Consider the following 17,876-nt stretch of genomic DNA (forward strand, 5'->3'; position numbering starts at 1 on the left):
AGGGGACATGCCCCTGTCCTTGCTCGACGAGTCTACGTCCTCATCATGCGTCCACTCGCCTGTGCCTCTGTTGCCCTCTTTGTGCCTATGCTCCTCGACCGCTCTCGGAACCATTCATGAGGACAGTGTGCTCTGCGGAATTACCACATGCCCGGTAACGACCCGTGCCACCTCTGTTTATCCACTTGCGCAACCGCCGGGATGGGCCCAGGAAGTGCTGCATTTGGACAACAACCACCATGCGCTCGTACCATCCACCGCCCCAATATGACAAGCCCAAACGTGCCACTTCGCAGCCGACGAACGGACATCTGACACCCAAGTGAAAGGCGAGCCGGGTGAGTGCTAACACGGGTGGGCAAGTACACTAATAGCATGCAGAGGTTGCAGCGACGTGCAGCACCAGTCTGCTGCACGACGCGTACAATGACCGCAAGTGCACGGGGACAATGTCCTGCGGACGCGCCTGATGAACGGGCAGCCGGGCAGACAAACGAGCAGACTACCAGGTGTGCGTCGCCATGATCTCGCAGGTTCGCCATGTCGCAGGTCCACCATCTCGCAGGCGCGTCATCTCGCAGTCCCGCCTGCCATCCCTCTCGCCCTCCATCTCGTACTCCTATTGTCCGCCTGCTATCTTGCTCACCCGCCCTCTCGCTTGCCCACAGCCTTGCCCGCCCGTCGTCTCGCTCACGTACCGTCTCGCCCGTGCACTCGCTGTCCTTCTTGCCCGCGCCCTCTTGCTCGTGTGGCTCTTGCACCAGCCAGTCCGCTTGCTCTCTCACGCAACCCTATCATCTAGTACCTGCCGTCTAGTGCCCACACACCCGCCGTCTCGTGCTTGCCCTCTCGCCGCCCACTCTCTCGCGCCAGCCCGCCATCTCATGCCAGCCCGCCGTCTAGTGCCCACACACCTGTTCTTGCCTTCACATCCCGAGCTTCGCCACCTCGTCCTTACACATTGTGGTCATCGCCGACCTCCCTGTCACACAGAGCTGGCACCATCTGTCCTGATGGACACGTCTCCGCCCTCGTCGCCTGTACGAGCCACTGGTACGTCCATCTTGTCCATTGGAGGACGTCTATTCACACCGTCGGATGGTCGTCCAGCATCTGGTCTGGCAACTCCTGTGACTCTGAACAAAGAGTCAATGACCACCCAGGTCATTGCCGAGATCAAAGCAAGGGCGTATGCAACCATCTCACTTGCCTGCCATCTCACTGTCCCGCGCACTATCCCTCTCGCTTGCTCACTCATCTCATACGCCTACCGCCTGCCCATCATCCCGCTCGCCACCTCGCTCACCCGCCATCTTCAGGAGAAGTCGGTGCGGGTGTCCCTCGTTGGGTATGTGTAGGTCGACTTTCACTGGCCATCTCGCTGTCCCACCCGCCATCTCACTGTCCCTCTTGCTCACCATCTCGTACACCTACTATCTGCCCGCCGTTCCGCTTGCCTTCTCACTGTCCCGCCCACCGTCTCTCTCACCTAATGTCTCGCTGACTCTTTGTGTTGTTCTTGTGCTGTCTGCCCGGCGTCTCACCCGCTTGCTGTCTCGTCCGCGCGCCTGCTGTACCTCTCGCTCGCTGTTCCTCTGGCTTAGAGCCCTGCTCACTTTAACTGCAAGACCTTGTCATCATAGATGACATGGGTATTCCAGCTCACTCGCACCGATGAGCCCCTCTCGCCCACACCCTCACATGCACCTTCTTGGCTGCACTCTCATCTGTTCGACAGGCCGGCCACACACTCATTTGTGTGATTGCCCACGTGATCGCTCACTCGCCTGCATGCCCACTTGCCAGTGGACCCGCTTACATTCCCGTGAACCCGCGGACCCTGCTCGGGGACTAATACTACTACTACTTGATGGTGAGTCGCCTCGTGCGAGCCCGTTCACTCGTGGTCTGATGCGGACACCGCCAGCCAACGCTCTACACGCTCTGGTGGAGCTTCACGCAGCGCAAGTTCATCGAGAGCACGGGCAATGTCATGTCCTTCAAGAACATATGCGGCGAGGCCGTGCGGGGTTGCTCTGTCACGGTCGTGGATGCCCATCGCACCAGGGAAGTGGGTGTTGTTGATGGTGGGAAGGAATCGACTGAGGCTGGATTCGAAGGCGTGCAGGACGAGGAGGAGGATGTGATGGCTGAATGGTGCGAGAGATGTGTTCGTACCTCGAGTGGCAACTCAACATCGAGCCAGCAGTGCTGAAAGAGTTCGAGGCGAATGTTTGGACGGACTTCAAGGGCCACAGGCCATACCCAACGTACATGCTCCCGTCGCCTGCGCCGACACCAGTACCGTGGACGATGCCATACGGCGCCACGTCGACCACCACCCCGGGCTTCGCCGCGCGTCCGGTCGCCACCGAAGCCCACCCCATGCCTGTCAACACCAGCATGGCGTATCCGAGTCCGCCCACGAGCCCCGACACACCCGAGCAGTCTTACTCGACTTCGACGAGCCCGGCATTGTCTGCATCACTGTCGACGCCACCAGGTTTTGTCAACGCGAACATCCGCATCGCCTCACACAGCACTCACAGGACACCCCACACCATTGAGCAAGAGTCCGTTGCCACCGTCGTGCTGCTGCCGATGCAGAAGCAAACGGGCTGGTCGAGGGCTCACCGTCAATATCCGATGCCATCTCGACTGACCGCACCTCGGCGACGAAGAAGGCTAAGGGCCAGGACTCAAGTATTCGCCAACATCTCCGTATGTCCCACCGTTGCCATATGGTGGTGTGCGCACCTTGCCTTATGCAACGTCACCATTCTACGACCAAGCCCATGGACCAACTTCACCTACATACTTGCCGACGTCACCGGCGCTGAACCTCACATCACCGGGATCATGTACGTCTGTTTCCCTGCGAACGTGAATTTGCTGAGCCAATTACGCAGAGATAGGCGGCTGCCGTACTCACCTGCAGGGCTAGCGGTTGCCTGGCCAAACTCACGTGCTGTTACGACCAACCCGCTGCAATGTGGATGGATGTTGGGCATCACGGGTGTACGGATACTGAACAGACTGCACGCGTCGACGGGCGCACAGAGTGTGGATGCGGTGAGCGCTCTGGACTGCTTGGGAGGTAGAGTGTTGGACAGCCTCTGAGTCAACTTGAATGATATACGTCCAGACGAGTCCTCGCCAGTTCCACTGGTTCTGGACATGAAAACCCTGAGTTCACAGAGAGTAAACTCATACTACTAGTAGAAGTACCATGTTTACGGCCATAGATAGCTTGTACTTTAAGCGTGCAAATAGAAACTCAACCATCTATGAATGATTCAATGAAACACTTCAGAGATTAAAGAAAATTGACTGGCCAAATTTTGCTTGCCAGTCAGCCAATAAACTCTTGACAGAATGCTTGATCAAGCCGGCCACAGTTTGACCAAGTGTTTCAGGATCAACGCTGCCTTTGCAGCACATTTCAAGTGGTGAGCATCTTTGCCAAGTAAGCCAAGTCCTTTTGACTTGCCTTGTAGCTTGGCAAGTAAAACCGGTTTTTCCTGATGTCTCTCACACACAACTCAAAGTTCCAGAATCATGTGTTCGCTTCCGCTGAGGCGGACACCAGGATGCGCTGCAGCAGAGCCGTGCGAGAAGAGCATGTACGGTAACTATAGGCAGGTAACTTTCCTTTGGCTGTCTCTGGCGTTGAATCTACCTGCATGGTTATGTCTTCGTCGCCATTATGTACACCATTCTAGACTGTTGATTACATCTACTAGGGAACTCCGCGCTTGCAATGCTGAGATTCTGGTCTTCTCGTGTCAGAGTGCACAGATAATGGGACTTCAGGTGGGATCAACACTGCAAAAAGCAGGAGACGGAGCGGTTGGCAGGAGGCGGACATCCCACAACGAGTGACATCGAGAGATTAGCTTGCCGTATATGATTCCATTCATAAGTGACATTGAGCCTAGAGACATGGCTCTCGGGTCCTGTTCCTGCAAGTCAGCTCCAGGCAGTGAAGAGGAAGAGGGAAGCTCCGTACCCTGGCGGCCTCCTTACTCGAGAAGCAATTGGTGAGAGACTTCACGATGCCTTTTGGTGTGCAGAGCCTGACATCGGCCTGGAAAGAAGGGGTCCAGGCCCGGGCATGACCTCCAAATACTTCCATATCCATATGAGTACCACTACTACCACAAATGTCTTTGGCAGGCAGACATTCTGAAAAGAACCGGTCTAGGTCATTTCCTACTGCTCGGCGGGCTATTGATGCGTATATACAGCTTACCTGTCGAGGGTACTGGACATCACTCCACCCGTCGGAATGCATTGAGTCATCGTATCGATCACCCTGGTGGGAGCCCAGGCGATGGTGGTGGCGGCCACCAACACAGCCATCAACACCACCAATGCAGTCCCTGACGTCGCTGTCTCTAGAACGGCTCTGGTAGCTATCCCACCTCCTGTGCCCCTTCCTGCGCCCCTGGGCCTTCCTGCTCCCCCCCCTGCTCCAGTCAACGCCCTGCCACCAGCCCGCTCAGGGGCACAGTTGAAGGCGGCAATCAGCCCTATCCTCAACACCCCGACAGAGGACAAAATCCTCGCAATTAACGGTGTCCTGCTGGAGGAGACCGCTGGGGTGGGTCACAGTGTGCTCCAGAGTTGGCGCTATGTCAAGAATCTCTTGGCATGGTGGTTCGCCTGTTGCTGCCCTACCATCAACGAGGAGCTCACTGGGCTCTCCATACCGGATGTCCGGGCGTCCTTGGGCTATACAAAGGCCCTCAATAATGTGAAGGGCCAGTGCGTTAACCACAGACACATGTTGCTGTGGGTATTGGTACACTTCATCCTAACATTCGATTTCTACCTTCGAAATGTGAGCCCATACTAGATCACTTGGTGTTGTCACGACTAACCGGTTTGATCTGCAGGATCATAGGACATCCAGAAGAGCCATCAGGGACCATTTTGTGCTGGCCAAGGTGCTGCAACCTCTCGAGAACAAGAGCAAACCAAATGCCTACCACTCCATAGCCCTCGATGTCTGCGCTCTTCATCGGCTCATAGAAAGCGCGAAGACATTGCAAGTGATGCAGTCCAGGTCTGCAACATTCATTAGAGGTCTGTACAGTCCCATCTCCCCAAACGAGAGCAGGGCATGGGGTGGTAAGAGATTGCCAAATCTTGTGGTATGCCAGGGCTAACAAAGCATCCAGATTCTGTGAGCAAGACAAAGCCAGCAGTGGATGCATAATTACCATATGGAGTATGTGACCTTCCCAAAGAGGAATCATACACAAACAGGGGCATGTAGGGCTCAGAAAAATGCAGAAAATCTATGAAATATACAGACACATCAAAGACAAGTGTATGATTGCCTTGAGCTGCAATGGTTACCATTACATTGTATGCAAGGGCCATAAGATGGCAAAAGATGCTCAGATTACCCATTATAGTCCTTGTTACCTGTATTATTGAAGCTACTGAGTAGTCCACAGTGTCTGAACTACACATATACATTGCAGTGTACATATAGATCATATTTGAGTCATAAACAAGCAGATTGAATCTGCAGAGGCACATGTGCATTTTTTTGCTTTGCATTTCCTGGGTTAGCCAGCCACTGTATACACTGAATAGAATTTCTGTATACTCTCTGAATGAAGGGCTATCAGATGAGCATACTATGTATACTATGATTTGTTACTGGCTGAGCTATATAGGCCCTACAGTGTGTGAGCGCTTGGAGCAATGACCCACCAAGCTGCCAGTCACATGATATGTTTACCAATTTCCTTATTGGGGGAACTGCTAAGGCGTTTCATGGGCCTCATATCCATAACTGAGCGCTTAGCCACTGCATTTGTTTGTATCTGTTGGTGCAAGTCGCGTCGTCTGGGAGTCTGAAAATTCAGGCTCAGATAAGCAACCCATACTAACAGTTACTTATCTCTGCTTATCAGGGTGGCTGCAAGTCACGTGCACTGTGGGAACAAACTGCCATTCCGGAGGAATCACTAAGGCGTTTCATGGTGGTCCATCATAAGAACGATACCTTCGTACCTCAGGGATCGTAATTCAGAGTAGCCTGCTTATTTATTAGGTTGTTCTAATATGAGGATCATAGTTTGCAATCATGAGTAACATCCCAATTGAGTAACTTATTGCATGTTCATATGAGACTCTCTGTTGAGAACACAGACATCATGAATCTGTTTCTTACTTGGTGAATTGCCAAGTTAATCACCAATATTACCAGAATACTAATGAATAGTATTACTGGTCTATGTTGATATCAACAAAGAGAAAATATCTTGGAAATGTTGCAAAGAAGTATGCCTCTAGATCAACTAGAACTCAAGGAAGGGGAATCTGGGAGGTTGACTACAGTAACAACTACTCAGCTGGGACTTGCTGTTGTACAAGTATTAGCCCTTGATCAGAGAGAACTTCTGATACAGAAGGATGTCTTTCAATAGATTGTTAACAGTACTTCCCCAAGTACAAACCAATCAACAGTAGACAGAGAAGTATACCAGTAAGAAATTCTGAAAAAAGGCCCTTCCAGAATTGTCATGTTATACAAGGAATACAACCAAAGACTGTCCAGTTTGGTTGTATTCCTTGTAAAACACATCAATTCTGTAAAGGCCTTTTCTCAGCATTCTGTGCTGGTATACTCTGTATAATTGTTTCATCCTCCACTGTTGATTAGTTTGTACTTGGTGAAGTACTGTTAACAATTTATTGAAAGACATTGTTCTGTATCAGAATTTCTCTCTTATCAAGGACTAATACTTGTACAACAGCACTGACAGCAAGTCCCTACTGAGTAGTGGTTACTGTAGTCAACCCCCCAGATTCCCCCTGCTTGAGTTCTAGTTGAGCTTAGAGGCTCTCCTTACTTCTTTGCAACATTTCCAAGTGATTTGCTCTTTGTTACTATCAGTACAAACCAGTAATTGTTGGCTGCAGTGTGCCTCAGAGCAATTTCCAAAGGCCTAAGTCGAGCTCTGTAAAGTGTTAGCAACTTAGAGTTCAATGAGGTGGACTGTCTACGGTGTGCACTAAGCAATACAACCATAACTGTATTGTAGCAGTGCAAGCACCATCCCCTCAATTGAAGGACATCTTTATTGAGATCAGAGGTTCTCTCCAATTAAGGGCTGGTACTGAGTACTTGTACAACAGCACTGGTGGAAATTCCCTACTTGATTGTTGTTATTGTGATCTCTAGTCACAACTACTGCTCCCTTTTTCCTTGAGTTCTAGTTGAACTAGAGGCTCTCCATACTCCGAAACCCCCTTCCAACATTTCCGAGTTATTCACTGTTTGTTACTATCAATAAAAATCAGTACTATTGCTTGGTAGTATCTCAGTAATATTGGTATCAACTTGGAAATCAACTGAGTAAGACACAGATCCATAACAGCGGCACACAACAACTCAGAGTCACATACCAGCACACCATTTGGGCCAGGTTTCAGATTGAAGCCTGAATTCTGGGGCATATTGGGTGTGGAGCTCTGCCTGCATCCTCAGAGGCCCTAGAGGCCCAGCACCTGTCATCAAGCTTCAACATGGTGGTGTGGTCATCCTCACCTGGATGGCCTGGCTTATATAGCCATGGTGAGTTATGAGGGATTAATTTAAATTTTAAAATATCAAAATCCTGGGGTGATTGCCCACAGCCTGGGAACATGGGTAAAACAAAAACTGAGATAATATATGAGAAATCCACTCACTTCCCTGCATGAACAATATTTGTGTTCAGCTGCCTGAATCAGGCGCCCACATCAGTGTTTGCGGCCTTGAGGTAATCAACATAAGTGGCAATTTGAAGGGTGTTGCGCTCGTAGACGTCAGCACTGAAGTTCTTCTTTGCATCTATCGTACCAGCCTTGTAGAATTTGTCTGTGCAGCAGATCACGGCCGTGGCCGCAATTGCCATCACTTGAGTTGGTATCCCATCTTTGAAGAGTGCCATCAGGAAAAACTCACATGGCTTGCCAAGCCTGACAAGCACTGCAAGACTTGCATAGTCAATAGGTCTTGGGCAAGGTAAGTCAAATGCTTGAGCTGCGTGACCAAGCAGAAATCAACATTGTTCTGATACTGGTTGCATGCTCTTCTTGTATTCAAGCAACTGGCTGACTCAATTCTTGATGGTCTTTTCAAGTTCCGTCCGTCTACCCAAGCCTTTCAAGTATTCTTGTTGCTTGGTTTGACTAATTCACTCATTGGTTGGTATTCCAGATAATCGCTTGGCTATGCATTGCATTACCAAACACATAACCAGAGACACGGATCACCAACTATCGTACACATACACACAGTGTGAAAACGAAAGCGTACAAAGCAACTACAAAGCAATGGCGTCGGAGACCCGGAGACGCCGAGAACAGAACAGAAGAAGCCGTAGCCAACCTCAGATTCCTCCAAGTGTTGAAGTAGATGGTAGTTGTGTGATTCTGTTGAAATATGAGGTCGAGAAAAATTGTCTGGAAAATGATGAGACAATACTCACGCAATGTGCATGAGATCTTAGTGGTTGTTCACATCACCTACTGTACTTCTTCTGGAGTGGTAAGTAGAACGCATACACGGCTTTGGTCAGTGTCCAAGTATATAAATAATATAAAATAAAATCAGCTCACCATCGTCATCGTTTTCAGCCGACAAGTCTTGTGGGTCAAGCTCAGCAGTTTCCTGTTCAGCTGAACGTTCATACATACCGTGTTAAAATGTGTAGTTAAGGTGAACAGATCAACTTACCTCCGGGTTTCCCAGCCAATGGAGACGGCTTCGACGACAGCTGCTTCGAGAACGACGGCTTGGACCCGGTCCGAGACAGCTTCGACCCGGACGGCTTCGACGATGGAGGCTTCGACGATGGAGGCTTTGACGCAGATGGCTTCAAACCGGACGACGTCGACGCGGACGGGTTCGACGCGGACGGGTTCGACGCAGACGGGTTCGACGCAGACGGGTTCGACGCAGACGGGTTCGACGCAGACGGGTTCGACGCAGACGGGTTCGACGCAGACGGGTTCGACGCGGATTCGTTCGACGCGGATTCGTTCGACGCGGACGGCTTCGACGTGGACGGCTTCGACGCAGACGGCTTCGACGCGGACGGCTTCGACGCGGACGGCTTCGACGCGGACGGCTTCTTCACAGACGCTGCTGCGTTGCTAGGGGTAACCTCGACGACCTCGACGTCACTCCAGGATATGAACTGTTCTTCTGCACCGCTATTACCGTCACCTTCGTCTGCCTCATCCTTCAACTTCGAGGCCTTCTGTTCATCGACCAGTGCGCTGCATTGACAATAAACCCTGATCGACTGACAGCCATGGTAGGCAACTTACCTGATGTTAGTCCAGATTAACGTCTTCATGGACTCATAAGCCTCCGGGGCATTCCGCTCGAATTGATCTAGTACGCCCATGATATTGGCCCACCTATCAATATGTCAGCAATAAGTCATGCCTAGATAGCAGTGATAAAACACTCGCTTGGGCGCATACGTCTTGTTTGTGAAGTGATGCTTCCCAGTCACTATGTCTACCAACGCGGCCTCAAGCTATATTGATCAGCATAAATCACTTGTTTAGTTGCAGAGTGCTTACCGCATTGCAGACGAGAGCAATGAGGTTGTTAGGAACCTCGGCAAACCGGTCGTAAGCCGCTACAGAGGCAGAATCCCTGGAGCCATGGAACCAATGCTGAACCATGACGTCGGAGATCGCTCTGTGGTGGAAGGGTTTCTTGCGATTCACAAAGCTCGCCTGTGTGCCATCAAGAACGTACATGAGCCCTTATATTTGATTCGCTTACCTTTGTGTCGACCTCATAAGCGTCGTTCGCCTGCCAGGCAATGTCGATGTCACCAAAGATGAAGTTCGGCAGTGAGAACTTCCCCTGCATGTTGCATTTGAGAAGGAACGTTGCCGCGGCAACTCTGCGCTGTGTCGAGAGGCCGCCGAGGGCATAGGCATTCTCAACCACGGTCGTCGCCTTCTTCTTGACCTCGTTACGGAGCTGACATGCGCCCGTCCACACCTACACCGCCAGACACAGCTGCTATGAATTGATCAAAACAATGAATCAATGTGCTTACCACGTTGGCGACATCGCCGCGAAGACGGTTGGTTCCTCGGGCGCCCAGAACCTTGAAGCCACTCGAGAGGTATGATATCTTCTTCCCATTTTCGGCGCGATGAGCTCGAGCATCCCTTATTGCACGCTTGATGAGCGTGTGTTTGACGGGCAGCTGGCTACTGTTCTGCATTTTCTCGGACGTCCATGCGTGTTCTAGAGAGAGGCGGAGTCGGAGGTACATCTGTGAGCAGGTGACGATGGGCTTGACGGTCTCGGGCAGATCTCTGGCTTGTGCTCGGCGGCGTCGTCCTACGGACTTCCCTTCGTTCGAGTTGCCGCGACCACGACGACCCCCCTTGCCTTTGGAACGCTGGCTCTTGTGCTTCGGAGCCTTGACAACCTGCAAATCGTGGTATTTTCAAGTAGTAAACGTGGGACGGTGACTTACGATCACTTCATCATCACTGTCATTTTCCATCTCTTTGCCCTCACTGCCTTCCTCCTGGTCGCCGTCACTGCCCGACTCGTAGCTTGCGGCATCGTCATCATCATCATCGTCGTCATCCTCCCTCCCCATCTCACTCTCCGAACCGGTGTCGCTGTCCAGCCAGTCGATCGCCTTCTTCTTCTGGTCGATCGCCTTGCCCTTGTCCTTCTTCCTGTCGACCACCTTGTGCTCATTCTACGTCAGATCAAGATGAACAAATGAGATGAGAATATTACTTATCTTCCTTGGAGGCGAATCAATGACAACCGCGTCCATACGCCAGACCTTCTTGCTTTTGGCAGGCTGCGTGAGAGCGGTGCGACCGTCATCAGGGATCTTCTTCGACGCGCGCGTTGACTTCCTAGTTTCCTTGTCCTGTGCAGCTGCCGATCCAGCACCTATAAAACCAAAAACAGATTAGTATATGAGTTAATGATAGACCGGCGTACCTAGAGTCCCAGCCAGGCTCAGCTCGTCTTGGTCGAGCATAGGCTGAGTATCGTTCATGGTCCTGTCTTCGTGGTCACTCTCAACGTCCCTCGTCTTTCTCTTGCCGTACGCAGGCTTGGGTTTAGGTTTAGCTTGCAATCAACCTATATCAGTTGCATAGCTATAACCATTTGATAGCACTCACCGCGCGGAGGGCGTTCATCTGGCTCGACTATCTTCGCCTCCACCTCCCCGTCCTCCTCGATAAGCTGGTCACGGTCTTCGTCGTCGCTGCTATTGATCACGATGCTCTTCTTCAGCTTCTTGCGTCTCGGCTGCTCGTCGTCATCCTCCTGGTTCGCGCTGTCTTCCGCGCCGCCTTCCGCGCCGCCGCCTTCCACGTCGTCTTCCACGTCGTCTTCCACGCCGTCTTCCACGCCGTCTGCCGCTCCTTCTTCCTCCTCGCTGTCCTCCTCTGCATCTCCGCGAGACGCATCTTCCGCCAGCACCATGGCTGTACTCGTCTTCTGTATGTCTACGTATACGTGAAATAAGTTCGAATTAGTTTGACAGTGAGAGTGAAAAGCTTACTCGACCTGCGGTCTGCGACCGCCTGCTTCTGCGCTTGCTCCATTTTTGCTCTCAGGAGGTCGTACATCTTCTTCTCGGAAGGCGACAGGACGTCGCCCTGAGAGGCCTTGCCATCCCCTACCAGTGTCTCTTGCCTGGGACGTTTGGAGCCCGTGGCGACTTCCTTCAAGCCTTTCGTGGCGCTTGACTTTTTGGATGTCGTGGTTGACTTGGGCGCAGCCTTCCTAGCCTTGGGCTTCGCAGTCTGCTGGCTTGTTGACTGGCGTGCGGCGTTGCGTGCGGACTGACGAGGAGGCATGTTGAAGTACTGAACGATTACAGCGAGTGATGGGTGAATGTTAGCCAGCAAGGATATGCATCAGATAACACGCCGCGTGAGTAGACTCCCAAGTCCGAATCGCCGCTGGGGAGGTTCGGGAAGGCTTCCGCCGGCGGTCGTGGTAGGGCGAGATTCTTCCGATGATAGAGACTGCACGCATGGGACTGTTCGAGGTTCTGGAAGAGTCGTGGGACCATATTGGTCGCGCCGAGCTGATAGAGTTCTCGAGCTGTTCAAGTGTTTCGGGTTTCGTTACTTATCCTGTACTTGATTGTAATATGTAGCATCGTAGACTTGGTTTCATTAACGTAGTACTACTACAATGATAATGGTCAATAGGTTCGGTTCGTTCTATCTGAAATGATCATTGGAAACCCAGCCATTGCGATCATCAGCCGTCCACTTCGACATCTCTCTGTCTGTGTGTAAAACAATGGAGGAACGACATCCAGTATAGTGTAAATTGAAATGGGTGAGTTTGCAGGATGGAAAAACGACTAGATCTCCATGTCGAAGCGGAATGACTATTCCCGCCTCGAACAGGCATAACTCACCACCTGAAAAATCTCCAATGGGCAAGACGAGGCAAACACTGTCGTCCTTACTGTCTCTGTGTGCTCGGGTGACCACGTTCAAGTTGACCACTAGGCCTACGAACGGATTAACCACTGACACATTATTACCAGGTAGAATTGAGGCGGTAGCTTCGAGGCGTTCATATTCCATCGGTAAGACTGTTTGAAGCTAGAACAATGTGGCTTAGGCACTCTCATCATGAGAATCACTGACGTGTATGCTCACCTTTTCATCTATCCAACTGAAGACGTCTGCAAATATATTCTTGAGGGACTGGTAAATTGCCTGGTGGTCTTCCATGTCCTTAGACACGTACGGTACGAATTGACCATGATTCGTACGCATACAACCCGCTCTGCTCAGCAAGGCAGGAGGTATGTCCGCAGGCGCAGAATGACCCTGCAGTGAACTCTGTGATGAGCACAACACGACGACTGGATATAAATTTAATGTACACACCGATGTACAGTGACGATTGTACCACGAAAAATGGATCGCCTCGAACGTTCTCTCTCCATTCGCAGAGTTTGAGTCGATTGGCTTGAATGGGTCCGAATCGAAGCAGGCGACAAGTCCATCCATCAAGTTCCGCTTCATGGCGTCCGGCATTGAAGTGCAGATACTCGCGATCAATCCATTATCCCGCCCTCGTATATTAAGAGCATCCCTGCAATGGGGATGCACATTTGTACACAGAATGAATGAGACTAACAATGCTCACGATATGAGGTTCATGGGAACACGAACAAATGCATCTTGGCTAATTCTCTCCCCATCCTTGTACGTTTCCTGAAGCTTTATTGAATGTACATGAATCAGTTGATGTCGGTGGAATAACATTCGACACTCTACCTGAGACTGAAGGTCTTCAATACTGACGGGCACGATTGCTTTACGAGCCCATGAACGAGCTGTCTCTGTCCAGGCAATGTTTTGGGCTTTGTCACGAGGAGCCGGGTATCGTAGGTTGTTCTTCTTTTCAGGGTCATAAGACGTGATGATGACAGGGATAGGCGGCGTCGGCGCCGTCGCTTCGAAAGTTGACTGAGGCGAAGAATGAGGCAACCAGTGCGGCGATGATAGCGGTGACGATAGCTGCGACGATAGCGGTGACGATAGCTGCGACGATAGCTGCGACAATGTCATTACTGGGGTCAATGGTGATAGAGATAGAGGATTCAGGGACTGTGATAGTGGCGACAGTCGAGATGGTTGCTGAATAGGAGAGGCAGCTCGCAAAACGCCTTGGCCATACGACTGCCACACGCTCTTCAGCCTCGGAACAAGGCTGAACGTGCTGCAAAAGCCAGTGAATACATTGAACTTGCAAGTGCAGACGGCACATACTTGGATTTGAGACCATCAAAATATGCGTCATTCTCCTCAAGACTTCCTATTCTGACGGTGGATACAGGGAAAAGGTCGTCCAGCATGGTTGGATAGTGCCTGTGCAAGTTAGATATGGAAGGGATGATGATCTCCTTCACTAGATGTCCCGCTCGCGAGTCTGCATTGCAGATGAGCTGGTACCGAATGATTAACAGAACGTAAACATACCATCAGGCCATCGCAGCATATTGCCTATTTCCTGGGCTGAATGGCCATCCACCGCTCCTAAAGGAACTCTGAGGTTCTGCACGGCGATCAGGATGAGCATGTACACTGAGCCTGGTCGATGTTGTTGAGCATGTGTCCAAAATGACAGCGCTGCATAGCTTACCTCCTCCCGCCGCAAAGGCAAACTTGCTGCCTTGAGAAATCCAATCTAGGAATGTTCTCTTGGCAACCCTGGTCGTTGTTTGCAGCTCGGTGCGCCAAATGTCAGTGTTTGTGAGGTCCGGATCAGCTCGTCGCAAGCTTGCGAAAATGGCAATAATTCGAACGTAAGTGCGTCATTCACTGAGATTAGTAGGCCTGTACCCACTCGCTACATCTGACTGCCAGCTGTATGAGCCTCATCATCACGACGATATCAGAGGTTGCCTTGTCTTTGAATGCGAGAGTGCATCGTTGGCAAGTGTTTTCAATGACTCGTCACCGGCGAAACGAGGAACATTGGCGTTTGTACTGCTAATGCCGTGTTGCATGGACTCGCAACAGTCCACAATCGCTTGCTCCGTCAAGTTGCTTGTGAGGTTCGTGAAGAATTTGTGAACGGTGGCCTTCGAAGACTGTGACGGTGCTGCTTGCTGATCGGATTCCCATACCAGAGATGGTGCGGCGCCCTGAAGACAAAAAGGAACCCCTCCACGCCAGCATGGCGAGCGGGAACGCCTGCGCAGGACGTTACGCCGCTGAGAAGATCGCCCGGCAGGATTTCCCTCTTCACGCGCATACGGTGTCTTTCGTTGGCATGACCGCGTCTGCCTGGTTGGCCCCACCGTGCCCTGGCCTAAGGTATCGCTGGTCTGAGAGGACATTTGTTGAACTACTTGTGTTCAATAGAGGACTAACGATACAGAAATCACAGAGCTTACCAGCCTCGTTGTCTGCATTGTTTTCCGGCAACACTTGATTCCGCAGACGTCGAGTTTCTGAACGTGTCTGGCGTTGATCTGCAACTGCCGATGTTCCAGTGTCCACTGCACAATAAGAATATTGATCAGTGATGCTCTTCGAAAAGCAATTATGTCTGTACCTGTCTGAACCGAAGTGGGAACATTTGCAACGTCTTGTAATCGATCCAGTAAGTTCTTCAGAACTTGATTTAGGTTGGGAGTGTTGTTGAGCAGCTGGACTAAACAACACTGCTCAATGGCATTGATGGAATGATTGACAGCGTTCGAACCAGCCATATTGCGTTTAGAGGTGAGCAGAGCAAACTTGAGACGCAGTGATACCAGAGAGCATGAGACCGACTTCATGAGACGCCCAACAAGTCTAGCCCATGTCTGTTCTGCGTGGAGGCTGTGATTCAATCCAACACGACTCGGATCTGATGCATAGCAGTATAAATGTATATACATTCAGAAACGACGCTGCTGGTATACGGACACGAAAACATGGACACGAAAACGATAGCGATGATAGCGAAATAGCGATGCGAAATAGCGATGCGAGATGCGAAATAGTGATGCGATGGACAAACGGTGATGTATGATTACCTTGGCCTCTGCCGAGCCTCACTCCTCAGCGTACGTCCAGTTGCGAGGGCGTACTCATTAGCATCCGCCATGCCACGCGGCTGCTCAAACGAGCTCTTCGCAGAGCTGCCACTGCCGCTGGGCTCAGAGCTCGACAACTCCTCCTCCGGGAAGTCTTCAACTTTCAATCGGGGAGGCTGCCGCGGCTTTGGAGGCGGCGGCGGCGACGGCGTGTTGAAGCGCTGCCTCTTCCTGAAGTCCGCGAGGGCTTGCTCATCCCCGTCAGCCACATCGTCGTCGAGCACGCGCTTGAGGGTCTCCATGACCCGCCGATACTGCGAACGCTCCTCTGCGTCGTTGAGCGTGGCCGCATTGTTGGTCTCCACGCGGTAGGTGTGCCTGCTCCAATCATCTTGAGCTTTCTGTCGCACGCCGACCTGGATGTCTCGAATAAACGACGGGATGGGATCAGGAATCGGTGGATCATCGAAGGTGAGGTCGTCCGCAACGTCGGATTCTTTCAGCTCATTCAAAACGCTCTTGTCCCGCGTCTGTTCTGCCTCCATAAGGATGGCTAGAACTCGCTGGTTGTGCGCGACTGCGCGAATTCTGATGATGGCCTCTCGGTACCTGCGTAGCGCATGATCGTGGGCTATGAACGCCTCTGAACCCGCTTCGTAATGATGCTGGATGGGCTGCTAAAGCTTCAGTGACGATTGTACAAGAGGGAATGACCGACACTCACCACGCCGTACTTCCATACTACCCAATCTCTCGCGTTGTGGTACTCTTTCAGACATCGCGCCACGTCCTCACGTTCCTCCGGTAAGAACATAAACCACTGTGCCTTTACCCTCTTGATGAGCACTCGGTCCCCGCGCTTCCAGCCGGTGGATATGACGTCGTTCGCCGCGCCGCCCCCCTTGATGAATCCGCCAGAGTCGGGGGCCGCATGTTCAGCGTCGGGCTCTATGAAGTCTTCGGTGTCGATGTTAATGCCGGTGAATAGGAGGGGATCGGTCGATCGCTAACGCCCATGGAGACACCCATCTGCAGAGCATGTCAAGGATGCAATATTGAACGAAGTTGATTAGCTACGTACCTGGCCCACCATGTCATCGACACTCTGGGTGAACGATGTCTCCGTGACACCCGTGTCCCGCGCGACGTAGATCAGATCGCCGTCTGGAAGGCGCCGAGTGGTGGATATCGAAAGCACCGAGTCGGGCGTATGCCCTATGTTGTCGGTTATGAGTCCTCGAGCCCCGTCTATCGATATAGCTTGATGCTGTTTGACTTGGACCGATTCGGTGTAGCGGTTCACCATCGAGTCGTTCACAATTTGGTGCAAACTCGTGGGAGAATAAATGTCGAGCGTAGCCATGACCGGATCGTAAAAGAACCTAATGAAAGGTCAATATGAGCATGGTGAGAATACAACGAAGCTTACGAAAGGGAGTGTACAATATACGTGTGTTGTTCGAGGTACGTCTTCGTTTCTTGCCAGTCTTGCTCTGTTATGTGGTGGCGGCGGATGTGACGGTCGTAGATGAGCGGGAAGTCAATTGAGTCCAACAAATCACCGAAGATTTTATCGGCGAGGTCCCACAACCGAACGGAGTCGCGCTGATCTTGTATGTCCTTGTAGCGCGGTTCAAGCACTGGGGAGGAGAGCGTGGCACCGCTCGCAGAGGCCCCGCTCGCAGAGGAGGGCGGTGAGGAGGGGAAAGGAGCGACTGCAATATGGGTGGGGTGGTGAGGCTATCGATTAGGAGATGCAGTAGGGACTTACCTTGCGTATACGTATCCGTATCCGTATCTCCTTGCCAGATGTCTTGGTCGAAGAGGGTAGGCAGATCCTTTGAGTGTTGGCTGGCAGGGTGGGCGTAGTCAATGAAGTGACTGTCGTCTGAACTGGAGTCCACACTGCCAGTGGCAATGTGGGGACGACGACCGTGAATGTAGCGTATCGAGGGCATGTTAGAGGCAATCGCGAGAGTGAGGAGAGCCGACTGACAGAAAGAAGTCGTTATGTAAAGTGCAATCCGGAGCATAGCGGAGCATAGCCTATCTTTTCATGTGCGCCACCAGAATCGGCCACCAACTGAGGCCGACAGTCCCCAGTCAATCACAGAATGCACATGTGAGATAGAACGCGGGCACTGTTCGAATTCCTATGCACAGAAGGTCATGAAGAACGAACGCAGGTCATGCAACGATGACCCGGAGTTATCTCAATTCACAGACTCACCACAAATCATTGGCACAGTGCAATATTAATGCGACGGCCGGTACTATCCTTATCTCATCCGCATGGCT

At 51.7% G+C, this 17,876-nt stretch overlaps 3 protein-coding genes across 3 annotated transcripts; 1 reads left to right on the forward strand and 2 right to left on the reverse strand.

Moving 5' to 3' along the window:
• Positions 1-1,013: 1,013 nt before the first annotated feature.
• On the forward strand, positions 1,014-5,221 carry B0H18DRAFT_1129833 (uncharacterized protein; the record flags this gene model as incomplete). Its single annotated transcript, XM_048035435.1, has 7 exons — positions 1,014-1,053; positions 1,111-1,328; positions 1,928-2,170; positions 2,227-2,861; positions 4,402-4,843; positions 4,899-5,133; positions 5,184-5,221. 7 exons carry the CDS (start codon positions 1,014-1,016, stop codon positions 5,219-5,221), a joined length of 1,851 nt encoding a protein of 616 aa, XP_047884623.1.
• A 1,989-nt stretch (positions 5,222-7,210) lies between these two features.
• B0H18DRAFT_963096 (uncharacterized protein) lies at positions 7,211-11,877 on the reverse strand (the record flags this gene model as incomplete). Its single annotated transcript, XM_048043145.1, has 21 exons — positions 7,211-7,296; positions 7,429-7,530; positions 7,571-7,660; positions 7,714-7,717; positions 7,764-7,921; positions 7,970-7,993; positions 8,253-8,283; positions 8,324-8,439; positions 8,537-8,575; positions 8,626-8,685; positions 8,744-9,288; positions 9,340-9,432; positions 9,499-9,554; positions 9,601-9,759; positions 9,809-10,033; positions 10,092-10,472; positions 10,521-10,754; positions 10,845-10,957; positions 11,009-11,140; positions 11,194-11,523; positions 11,580-11,877. 21 exons carry the CDS (start codon positions 11,875-11,877, stop codon positions 7,211-7,213), a joined length of 3,276 nt encoding a protein of 1,091 aa, XP_047884624.1.
• Positions 11,878-12,249: 372 nt separating this feature from the next.
• B0H18DRAFT_963097 (uncharacterized protein) lies at positions 12,250-17,536 on the reverse strand (the record flags this gene model as incomplete). The annotated part of the gene is made up of 17 exons (XM_048043146.1): positions 12,250-12,317; positions 12,453-12,642; positions 12,700-12,885; positions 12,934-13,141; positions 13,196-13,269; positions 13,354-13,771; positions 13,822-13,981; positions 14,032-14,142; positions 14,195-14,331; positions 14,440-14,902; positions 14,952-15,056; positions 15,113-15,409; positions 15,613-16,243; positions 16,303-16,584; positions 16,660-16,960; positions 17,008-17,293; positions 17,350-17,536. The coding sequence occupies 17 exons, from the start codon at positions 17,534-17,536 to the stop codon at positions 12,250-12,252; spliced, it is 4,104 nt and encodes a 1,367-aa protein (XP_047884625.1).
• Between the last annotated feature and the right edge of the window lie 340 nt (positions 17,537-17,876).

This window comes from Fomitopsis serialis, assembly GCF_022376445.1.
Source record: "Fomitopsis serialis strain Sig1Antser10 chromosome Unknown B0H18scaffold_432, whole genome shotgun sequence".
Classification (NCBI taxonomy): Eukaryota; Fungi; Basidiomycota; class Agaricomycetes; order Polyporales; family Fomitopsidaceae; genus Fomitopsis; species Fomitopsis serialis.